Genomic DNA, 12,319 nt, shown 5'->3' with positions numbered 1-12,319 from the left:
GTCAGGATTTTCCATGCAGGCTCTCTCAATGCAACACGCCCCCTGCCCGAACCTCTTCCTGATCTAAAGGTGCAACGTTAAGTCCTTTATTCTCACGAGGGATGTAGGAATCGATATTCCATACTTGGATCCAGTCTCGGTTCAGTATGGTTCCCACTGCCTGCTGGCTACTTTTAAGGAGTCAGTGGAATCACTGTCTTGTCTTGACCTGAAACCTTCCAGGGAGTGGGGCCCTTGTCTGTTGGTAACTCAATCTGGACAGAAGCCATCACAGGCTCTATCAGAAATCATTACATCTGCTAGGGCAGGTGGCCCTGATTAGATGCAGACTCTCTGGGTGACAGGTCTTGAGAAAGCCCAGAACCAGACTGCCTCGGAGGGGTCTTGGAGCACGGAACATTAGTAGTCTTGGGGATGAGAAGCAATGAGCTTGTACAGCGGAAGGATTGCATGCAAGGATTTTTCAGCCAGGGCCTGCTTTCTTGGGACACCTGCACCAAGGATTCTAGACTGGATCTAAACAGATGAAGGTTTCCAATTACTCTGGAACAGGACTCCTCAAAGTACGATGTCAGATCCCTAATGCCAGCACTACTTGGGTGCTTGAGGAAATGCAGATCCCTTGATTTTAGGAGCTAGCAAGACCAGAGCTTGAATCCTGACTCTTACCAGCTTGAGACCCTGGGTGGATGGCTTATATCTTAGGCCTCAGGCCCCTGCCCTGTAAATGGACGAGGATGATGTTGACTTGACAGGGTGTACTATGATGAATATTAGCAATCACACAGGTGACGTCTATGAAAAGGACACGGGAAATAATAACCATTACTTCTACTAACTACCCTGTGTGGGGGTGGGGGCAGCTTCTAAAATGGCTCCAATGATCCCTGCCTTCCAGTGTCCACACCCTTGTATCCTCCCCTCCCCTTGAATGTGAGCTGGACCTAGCAAGTTGCTCACACCCTGTATCATCCCCTCCCCTTGAATGTGAGCTGGACCTAGCAAGTTGCTCACACCCTGTATCATCCCCTCCCTTTGAATGTGAGCTGGACCTAGCGAGTTGCTCACACCCTTGTATCATCCCCTCCCTTTGAATGTGAGCTGGACCTAGCGAGTTGCTCACACCCTGTATCATCCCCTCCCTTTGAATGTGAGCTGGACCTAGCGAGTTGCTTCTAATGAGTGGAATATGGCAAAAGTGATAGGACGTCACTTCCAAGACTGAGTTACAAAAAGACTCGAGCTTCCGTCTTGCTTACCCTCTCTTACTCCCTCACTTGCCCACTCTAATGGAAGCCATCTGCCATGTTGTGCACGGCCCTATGAAGCAGCCCATGTGGGCAAGGTCACTGGCTAACACCCAGGAAGGAACTGAGGTCCCAAGCCAACATTTTGCAAGGAACGATTCCTGCCAACAACTATGTGAGAGGTCTTGAAAACAGATCCCCACCCTACCTCCAGTCGAGCCTTCAGAGGAGACTGCAGCCCTCGCCAATACCTTAATTGCAGCCTTGCCAGAGAACCTCAGCCAGAAGCACCCAGCAAATCTATGACTGGATTCTTGACCTACAGGAACTATGAGATAATAAGGGTTGATTATTTTAAGCCACTAAAGTTTGGGGTGAGAACTAATACACTCTGGAAACAGTAGATTAAATTACACGCTGGAAACAATAGATTCAGCCAGAGTGTGGCACCTGAAGCCTCTACTTAAATACCATGTCCTCTGGGAAGCCTTTCAAGATCCTCCTCTCGGAGTTAGGTGATCCTATTTTCTCATGTTTCCCTATCAGACCATAAGCCGCTTGAATCATCATATTGTCAAAGCTAACACAGCACTGACTGTTATCTCAAAGACACAATTTACCTAATCTTCACGACAAACCTATGAAGCAAGTACTATTATTGCTCACGTTTTATAGATGGAAGAAACTGAGGCTCAGAGAGGCTAAGTCAGCGGTCCCCAACCTTTTTGGCACCAGGGACCGGTTTCGTGGAAGACAATTTTTCCACAGACGGAGGTTGGGGGTGGAACGGTTGTTCAGGCGATAATACGAGCGATGGGGGCGATGGTTCAGGCAGTAATGCGAGCAATGGGGAGCAGCAGATGAAGCTTTGCTCGCTTCCCCACTGCTCACCTCCAGCTGTGCAGCCTGGTTCCTAACAGGCCGCAGACCAGTACCAGTCCACAAACTGGGGGTTGGAAGCCCCTGGGCTAAGTAACTCGCCCAAGACTTTAGTAATTATGTGGACGTGCCAGGAAATTTGGCTCCAAAATTTACATTTGTAACAATTATACTTTGTGGTTCTATGAATCTTTTCCAAGTCCACAAATGGTGAGTTCAAACCCAGGTAGCTGAATACCAGATGCGAAGTTCTTAAACATCACCCTCTCTAGATCACCTTCTATCCCTAGGACAATACGCTGAATATGTCTCACCTGCAGTTCATCAATGTCTGGAACACTACCTACCTGTAAACACTAGGCTAGCATTTTCCAGTTCTTCTTGGGGAACTTTGAAGCTGAAGGATTCATTGTAGAAAGGATCAATTGTGCCTCTTAAGAAGGATGTCTTCTTTGTTTTCACAAGCTTGAGTCCATGTACCAGCTGGATTTTCACAAAGGGATCTGAGAATTGGATGCAGAATCATAGCGTTGGAGATCAGGAAACCCAATCCATCCATCCATCCATCTATCCATCCATCCACCCATCCACCTATCCATCCAACTTCCCATCCATTTGACAGCCCAACCACTGACCCATCCTTTCGTTTCTCATCAGTCCATCCATTCCAGGTTTCCACTCCTCCTTTCATTCATCCATTTTCCCATCTATCCAGGTTTCCACTCCTCCTTTCATTCATCCATTTTCCCATCTATCCACCTATTATATATTCTTCCTTTTTCCCATCCGGCTGCTTTTCTGCTCACCCCTTTCTCTCTTACTCTAGCCATCCAAAATTTATTGAGCTCCTCCTGTGTGTCAGGCATTGTGTTCATTTTACAGATGAAGAAACTGAGGGCTCAAGACAGGAAATGATTTGCTTAAGATCAGGCTAGTGGAAGAAGAGCTAGACCCAGAGCCTGTTCTAGTTTTCTGCCCTTAGAGACCCATTAACATGTCAGTGAGCCCATAGCCCGTACAGGGAAAAACAGAATTATAACTGTCATTCTCAGATCACTTTATGGTTTACAAAGAGATTCATGTACATTATCTAATCTTGTATTTGTTTAAACAACCCAGTGAGATGAATACTGTTATTATCTCAATTTTTCAGATGGAGAAATTGAGGCTTATAGAGGTTATAAGTATATACACTTATATAACTTATATATGGGGAAGTATATATAACTTCCCCAAGCCCACATTATTTATAAGCAGTAGAACTAGGCTTTGGTTCCAGGCAGTTTGACTCCGGAGCCTTTAATCATTTTATCATACTGACTCTCCCACTGTGGTGATTCTGAAACTCTCCAGCCTTAATACCATTCCCTCTATTGGTCCCTTCAAAACCTGTTTTCATAATGTGTGTTTTTTTTTTTTTTTTTTTCGGTACGCGGGCCTCTCACTGTTGTGGCCTCTCCTGCTGCGGAGCACAGGCTCCGGACGCGCAGGCTCAGCGGCCATGGCTCACGGGCCCAGCTGCTCCGTGGCATGTGGGATCTTCCCAGACCGGGGAAAGAACCCGTGTCCCCTGCATCGGCAGGCGGACTCTCAACCACTGCGCCACCAGGGAAGCCCTATAATGTGGTTTTTGAGAATACAAGTTGTCTTCTAAATTCAGCTGTCACTTTATAGCAAAAGTAATTTATTTTAGCTATGGCACTTAGAGAAGACTGTACTTCCACTACTGAGCAACCATGGCTGCTTTCATGATAATATCCTTTGCTGTCATGGGAAAGCTACATACAAATGGAATGTAATCTGTTCTATTTCATTAAAAGTCACGCTTGAATTGGTGTGTTATAGGCACTTTAAATACAACAGTCTTTTCAGAGCTGGGATTTATAAAGTCTTATGCTACTCTTGAAAAGAGCTGGGAAAAGAACCTCAGGGTGTGTCCACTGCTCTCACAGATTAGAATGCATGGTCAGTGCACGCTACCGCCACCTGGAGCATGGTGTCTCCATTACATGCATAGCATCTGGAAAGGCAAGTTAACTTCTTTGGGGCTGCATGTGTACAAAGAGGATCTAGATTCCAGTAGTTATCACACCTGGTCTCGGTCAAACCCCTGCTTCAAATGGAGTAACTGGAATGGTATCACTTACCTGCCTCATCCTAAGAAACAACCGATCGTTTATTCTTCCTCTTGAACTAACATCCTAGATATGGATGCTATTTCACCCTCAAAGGGTCGCGTTAATTAATAGTATCCAGGATGCAGAAAAAGAAAATCAGGTCCCTTGTGTCAAACAAACATAGATGGCTTGTTAAAGAAATGGGGGAAGGAGAGCCCACACAGTACCTGAACCTTGGCTCACATCTGTCTGAAGAAGTTGCTTGGCTCGAATGACATCAACGTTCAGTCTCCCAGCACTCGGGAGATAATTCAGTGACAGAAGCAGCTCCCCCAGTTCTACCTCATTCTGCGGAGGAAGGATATGGTCAGGAAGGTGCATTTTTTTTTTTGTATTCTTTTTGTACCTATCATGCAGGAAACTGATTCTAGCAGCTCACAAATGGACTTCTGTGGGTGGATCAGCTAACAGTAAGTGCCTCTTTCTTTGACTTCTTTTAGCCTCTGTCCCCACGTATTTTCTTCCATCTATTTCAGAAAGTTTGTTCTGCTCTTAGAATGTTTCAGAGCAGCCACAATATAGTAAGAACAAAAGCATCAATAATGAGAATAAATAAATGCTACATGTCGAGCTCTGTGCTAAGTACTTAACATGTAATTATTAGTTCAATCTTCATAACGAGTCTGTGAGATGTGAGTGTTACATTTAATAAGAGAGGAAACTGAGGCTCAGAGGAAACAGAGGCTCAGAAACATGTCCAAGGCTACACACAGCTAGAAAGTGGTAGTGCTGGCACCTGGAGCCAGGGAGGCTGATTCTAGATTCTCTGACCATTGTGCTATTCTGCCTCCCTGCAGGGTAACAGGGAGGAAGACCACCCTGCAGGGAAACCATCCAGGTGAGAAATCTGTTCTCAACCTGCAGGCTGAGTCCACAATAGAGCCCACGCTTCTTGCCTCACGAAGGCAAGCTCAGACTGTGACATCCCTTGTTAAAGAGTACCCATTCCTCTGCTGTCAACACTACCACACTCATGGGAAATTCACATACGCACCCAGTGTATGACTCCATACTTCCAAAAGTACCTAGAAACAAGAGGCCCCCACCTCTCTATCCCTTTAAACATTTTTTTAACTGTAGAAAATTTCAACCGTATACAAATTAAACACGCCAGTTCAATGAATCTCCATATACCCATCACCCAATTGTACCAATTATCAACATTTTGCTGAAGGATGTTTCATCTTGTCTTAGTCCATACAGGCTGCTATAATAACAAAATACCACAGACAGGGTAGCTTATAAACAACAGAAATTTATTTTTCACAGCTCTGGAGGCTGGGACATCAGGGTGCCTACATGGTCGGGTGAGGGCCCTCTTCAGGGTTGCGGACTTCTCACTGTACCCTCAGCAGAGGGCTGGGAAGCTCTCTGGAGTTTTAGTAAGGGCACTAATCCCATTCAAGGGGGGCTCCACCTTCATGACCTAATCACCCTCCCGAAGGCTCCACCTTCTAACACCATCATACTGGGTGTCAGGATTCCAACATGCAAATTTGTAGGTGGTGGGGAGGGGAACACAAACATTCAGATCATAGCACATCTATACCCTGACTTGTGAAAATTTTTAGCTGAATATTTTAAACCAAGTCCCAGACATGACGTCATTTTACCTATATCTCTTTCAGAGTGCATTTCTAACTGATAAGGACATTAAAACAAATATTTTTAGTATGGGAAATTTCCAATCATATTCAAAAGAAGGCAGAAGAGTATAAGGAACCTCCTCATAGCCACCATCACTCAGCTTCAACAATTATCATCACATGGCCATTCTTGATTCATCTATCCCCTCGTTCAACTCCCTGTATTATTCTGAAGTAATTCCCAAACATCACATTATTTCATCTGCAATATTTTAGCATGTATCTCTCAAAGATCAGATTGATCTATCTGCCTATCCATCTATCCATCCATTCTTCATCCACCAACCCACTCACACACCCATAATCTCTATCCTTTTTGGTGTCAGCCATTTGAGCAAATTAATGCCAAGTGGCAGCTCTAGAACAATGCTCCGTAGATACTCAATAAAGATTTGTTGACTAGATGAAGAGCCAAACGAAAAGATTTCTGAACCGAGCGACTTAGTCCCCAAACAAGAAACAACTTTGTAAATTAACTCAGAGGTTGCAGACTGGCAGCCTGTAGATGCGTTTTGTTTGGTTCACATCATGTTTAAACAGATAATTCCTCGCTAATAATTATAAAATTTAAGAATCAAGATTTTTCACACTAAAAAAAGTCTGGATTTCTTGTTTTTCTTGAAAAACAGGAAGGTCTGGCAAGGCTGGGCCCACATTCCCACCTGGCAACATCTGGCCACAATGCAGTGCCCTCTAGATGGGACCTGCCTCTTCACGTCACTGGGTCCCCACCTGTCCTCCTTCACCCTTTAGGTTCCTGCTGTCCAGCTCTGGGCACATAAGCTTGCAGATTTTTCAAGAAAGAAACGGCCAACTCAGTGTCCTGAGTAATCAAAGAAGTTCAGAGCCCTTTACGCATTTGCTAGGGGTTTCATTCTTGCTCTTGAAGGCCTGGAAGATGCCGCATCTTCAGAGCATGACCCTGAAGACATATTTGTCCTCAGGCAAAGAATGCTGTGAATTATGCTAGTGCCCAGGCCATGGAGAAGCCATTCATGTCCTGTGGACTTTTTGTTCCTCCCAGGTTTATAAGTCAGAGTGATGCCTTCCCTGCTTCTAAAACAAACCAGCATCTCCTTTGATGATGTAGCTGTAAAGACAGTGATCAGGACTTGTAATTCAGTCAGCTGAGCTGCATAAACAGGGCAAAAAATGGATGCAACCAATCCAGTCGTCGAGGGTAGTTTGTTTAGGGATGGGCTCAACTGAGTGAGGAACAATTTAGGATGGCAAGAAATTAGCCCACGTACACAGACCAGTGGTTCTCAACCGGGGACATTTGCCAATGTCTGGAGACATTCTGGTTGTTACAGCTGGGGTCAGGGATGCTCCTGGAACCCTTCCCTTTGTAGGATACCCAAATCTAGTGTAAGTCCTGGACCCCAAAGAATGATCCAGCCCCAAATGGCAACAGTGCTGAGGTTGAGAAACCCTGGATAGACAAGAGAAAGGGGGGTAGATGTCTCTTTTGTGATAACAAGAAAAGAGTAAATATTCTTTAACCCAATAGTTCCATTCCCAGCAACTTACCCCACAGATATCCTCAGACGTGTGTGTCGGGATGTGTACACACAGGATAATGAGGACAATATCATGGCTTCCATAGACTGCTTGTGGGCCTACTATGTGCCTGGACTAGGAATGGGATACGGTCCCTGCCTTTGTAGAACATACACTCTGGCGGTGAAGACAGACAGGAAACAGACTAAAAAAGTCATGAATGAGGTGATTTCAGATAATGTTGAGTACCAGGAAGAAAACTCCTGCAGGGTACGGGAGGTGAGGGGCCTTTCTCGGGAGATGGAAATATTCTGTATCTTGATTGTGGTAGTGGTTACACAGGTGCATTTGCCCCCAAATCAATAAACTATATATTTAAAATGTATGTATTTACTGTATGTAAATTATGCTTCGATAAAGTTGATTAAAAGGAAAGATCTAAAGTAAGCAAGTAGCGCAGAACATTAGCCCTTGTCAAGTCTGGGAGATGGGCACATGGGTGTTTGTTTTATTGTTTTATGTTAGAAATATTTCATTTAAAAACACAAAATAGGGCTTCCCTGGTGGCGCAGTGGTTGAGAGTCCACCTGCCGATGCAGGGGACACGGATTCGTGCCCCGGTCGGGGAAGATCCCACCGCGGAGCGGCTGGGCCCGTGAGCTATGGCCGCTGAGCCTGCGCGTCTGGAGCCTGTGCTCCGCAACGAGAGAGGCCACAACAGTGAGAGGCCCGCGTACCACAAATAAAAAAATAAAAACAGAAAATAAATATTAAAAAAGAAAGCAAGAAAAGTCAGGCAAGAGAGTGGTGACTGATGGGGCACACGTGGGGACCCCTGTGTGAGCCAGGGTGGTCGGAGGGCGAGGCCTCTCTGTGAGGTGAGCTTGCAGGTGGGGGACACGCCAGGCAGAGAGAACAGCAAGTGAAAAGAGGGAGAAACCAAGCCGGTGTGTTCAAGAACAGAGGAAAGGCCAGTGTGGCTGGAGGGTGAGAAGAGGTGGATTCTGGAAGCGTCCCCAGAGCCAGAGAAAGCTGCCCAGCGGCTGACCGGGTGGGAGCCTGCACACTGCGAGTTGCCAGTTCAAGAGATGGATGGAGAGAGAGGGGCCTGAGGCCAGCTCCTGAGCCCTCAGCACCTAAGAGGCCCTCAAGCCCTCTCTAAGTGGAGAGTGCTCTCTGGAGTGGAGAGAGCTGGAGAGCTGCTCTTTCCCTCCCCTGAGGCCATTGACTGAACCCTCAACGAGGCAGCTTCCTGGTGTCATCACCTTTCTCAGAAGGCTGTTTGCCATCTAAGAGCTTCTTTTAGTCTTCCTTCCCTTAGTAGGACACAAGCTCCCTGTGCCCTCCCGGTGTTCCACCCCCAACACAAGCATATCAAGGTTTTCATGTTCTATTTTTCCAGGGAAGCTGTTCCATTGATGGAGCCACTCTTTCTGTCTAGGGAGTGATCAGTTTGCAAGACAGCTGTCTGGAATTTGGGGAACAGTTGGTAGAAATAGAAAAGAAGGCTAATTGAGCAATATCGAAGGGCTGATTCATTTAACAAACATTTATTCAAGTTACTGGGGCCTGGGCCTGGCAAGTTATGAACATGGTTAAATACAGCAAACCTTTATGGAGAAATCACCCTAGGCCAGGCACTGACTCCGGCAAGTTAAGGCTCAATCTCATTTCTTCCCCTCAATAGCCCTAGAAATTTCCATTTTACAGACGAAGGGATTCCAGCTCAGAGAAGCCAAGTGATTCAAGAAATCATAAAGTAGGACAAGATGCAAGCTCAGCCCCTGCATTAACTCTCATACCATGTTGCTGCCAATTAAAGCATAATCCCAGCCATCAACAAGTCAGTCTGTTGGGGAAGACTAGGGAAGGTCTAAAAAAATAAAAATTCCAGGGGCCTCATGCTCACTAGGATGGTTATTAAAAAACCAAACAGAAAATAACAAGTGTTGGCACAGATGTGGAGAAATTGGAAACCTGTACATTGCCAGTGGGCATGTAAAATGGTACAGCTGCTCTGCTGTAACTCTAAACAGTCTGGCCATTCCATGAAAGGCTAAACGTACAGATACCATATGATCCAGCAATTTCACTCCTAGGTATATACTCAAGAGAACAGAAATATGTGCACATGAATTAAGGTGGAAACAGCCCAAATGTCCATCAGTGGATGAATGGATGAACAAAATGTGGTCCAGCCATACAATGGAATATTATTCAGTCATAAAAAGGAATGAAGTACTGATACAGGCTACAATGTTGTGTAGAGGAACCTCAAAAACATGACGCTAGGTGAAAGAAGCCAGACACAAAACCACATCTTGTGTAATTCCATTCACGAGATATGCAGAATCGGTAAATCCACAGAGACAAAAAGCAGATTAGTGGTTGCCAGGATCTGGGAGGAGAGGGAAATGGGGAGTGACTGCTTAGTGGGTACAGCGTCTCCTTTGGAGTGATAGAAATGTCCTGGAAGTAGAGAGAGGTGATGGTCACACAACGTTGAGAATGTACTAAATGCCACTGAATTGTACACTTTCAAATGGTTAAATTGATGTTATGTGAATTTCATTCAATTAAAAAAATGTTACAGGTCCTAACTGTTAATGAGCCATATGAACCAGACCTAGTGCAAGACTGAAGCACAACCCACTCCTGGGAGGGGCGTGATTAGGGAAGGCTTCACTCGGGATGCATTTGCGTTAATCCCTAACAGGTAGATAGGATGTGTTAACTAAGCTGATCATGGTAGTCACTTCAAAATGTACACATCTATATATGTCATCACACTGTACCCCTTAAACTTACACAATGTTCTGTATCAATTATATCTCAATAAAGCTAGAAAAAAGAAAGATAAGTAGGATTTTGTCCAGCAAATATTGCAGGGAGGCACGCTCCACACAGATGGAACAGAATGAGGGAACCCTCCACTGCAGCCCTGGCACCTTTGCCGCTCTGATGCTGAAGGTTCTTGATTTCAAAACATAAAGCCCCGTGTAACTTGCTACTAATAATAAAGTAGCCAAAGAGGGTTAATAATTTGGATTTCTAAAATAAATTAGTGAGGACTCTCCTTACAAATAAAGTCTCTAGACATTGCCAAAGGTCCCCTCAGTGTAAAAGCGACCAGTTGAGAACCACTTGTCTACCAGGATCTAAATAATCTGACCCCTGCTTATGTCTCAGACCTCATCCAGCTGCCACCTCTGCCTTCTATCCCTTGAAAACAGAAGACCGCTCCTACCCCAAGGCTTGCTGTTCCCTTAGCCTGGGAATCTCAACTCAAATGTCACCTCTTCTAGGCTTTCCATGACCACCCAGTGGAGAAGAGCTCCTTGCCTCCTTCACTTTCTATCACATCACCTTGTTTTATTTCTTTCATGGCACTTGTCCTTGTCGGATGTTTTCCTGTTCTCCATAAAGGCAAAGACAGTGTCCGTCTCTCCACCACTATACTCCGAGCATGTGGAAGAACTACAATCCAGGGGCCACGAGAACAAGCTATGCGGCCCCAACGTGGAGGCTTCCTGCACCACATCCTGGTCCGAGAGGGGTCATCAGCACAGTGTCTGTCGCCTGTCCTACCCAACCTCCAGAGAATTGAAGCTGAGGTGGGAGAAGGACCTGGGTGACTGGTGACACTTCTACCTTTTCCCGTTTCAAGACAACGTCACAAATAGGTCTCGTTTCCTTTTTAAGAGCCTGATAAGCTTCATTTGGTTGAATCACGTGGAGTGGGCTTGGGAGAACTGAAATAGACCGTCCGTAAGTTACTCAGATGAATCCAGAACCACCCTGCCAGCCCCCCAGCAGCTGGCTTGTGCAAATACTGCTCCACTCTCCACCCAGAGAAAACTTCGGTCTCTCTGCAGCCTCTGAACACAGCTAAGTTCTAATCAATAAAAAGGAAATCAAAGAAAACCATTTGGGACAAAAGACACGTTCTGGGGAAAATAACAGCCCAGCTCTCCTCCTGACATACTTCCTTTGAAGTGCTTCTAATGGCACCCTGGCTCCTGCTCCCCTAGCAGAGGGGGTTTCGGATGTGTGCACGTACTCTGAACGATGCCAAACATAGCTGCTGTGCGCCCACTGTCTTTGTCCCCGTGGGTCAGGAGAAACCTTTTGTCTCTTAATTTACTGCACAAACAACCTTAAAATAGGAACGGATTTTTTTAAAAAGCGAAATCCAACCACAATCGCATCATGTTACACATTTCATCAAATGCTTTCTTTTCTCCACTGCCCCGCTTTCAGACTCTTTTCCAGTCCTTGTCAATAATCAAAACAATATTCGCATAGCTGCACTGACAGCACAGGTGAATTCCGAAATACCACCCCCGACCATTTTAAAACTTAAATAAACAGACACACACATTTTCCAAGTTATTACCCAGACATCACAAGTATCATTCGTAATGTCTACTTAGAATATTCCATTAGGCTGAAATACTGCAATTTATTTTAACCATTTTCCTATTGCTAGGTACTTACGTTATTTTTAATGGTCTAAAATAGGGCACTTTGGCACTTTTCTTCTCTTAGATTACATCCCTCTGATAAAACCCAGGGGTGAGATCACTGGGTCAAAGAATATATTAAAACATATCAAAAATATCCAGATATTTTTCTGTCATTCAGTAATGAACTGCCAGACTGTTTGTTAAAAGGGCTGAACTAGGGCTTCCCTGGTGGCGCAGTGGTTGAGAGCCCGCCTGCCGATGCAGGGGACACGGGTTCGTGCCCCGGTCCGGGAAGATTCCACATGCCGCAGAGCGGCTGGGCCCGTGAGCCATGGCCGCTGAGCCTGCGCGTCCGGAGCCTGTGCTCCGCAGCGGAAGAGGCCACAACAGTGAGAAGCCCACGT

The 12,319-nt window shown here is 45.5% G+C and overlaps 1 protein-coding gene across 1 annotated transcript in view; it reads right to left on the bottom strand.

Moving 5' to 3' along the window:
• Positions 1-12,319, bottom strand: part of SYT17 (synaptotagmin 17) — a 90,233-nt gene that overhangs the window by 33,454 nt on the left and 44,460 nt on the right. The window contains exons 6-7 of the mRNA XM_065892727.1: positions 4,471-4,591; positions 2,474-2,629 (exon numbers count right to left, since the gene is read on the bottom strand). Coding sequence (XP_065748799.1) covers positions 2,474-2,629; positions 4,471-4,591 — 277 coding nt within the window. The remainder of the gene's footprint in view (positions 1-2,473; positions 2,630-4,470; positions 4,592-12,319) is intronic.

The sequence above is a fragment of the Phocoena phocoena genome, chromosome 15 (assembly GCF_963924675.1).
Source record: "Phocoena phocoena chromosome 15, mPhoPho1.1, whole genome shotgun sequence".
In the NCBI taxonomy this organism is placed as follows: domain Eukaryota; kingdom Metazoa; phylum Chordata; class Mammalia; order Artiodactyla; family Phocoenidae; genus Phocoena; species Phocoena phocoena.
This window is presented reverse-complemented; position numbering and strand designations above follow the sequence as displayed.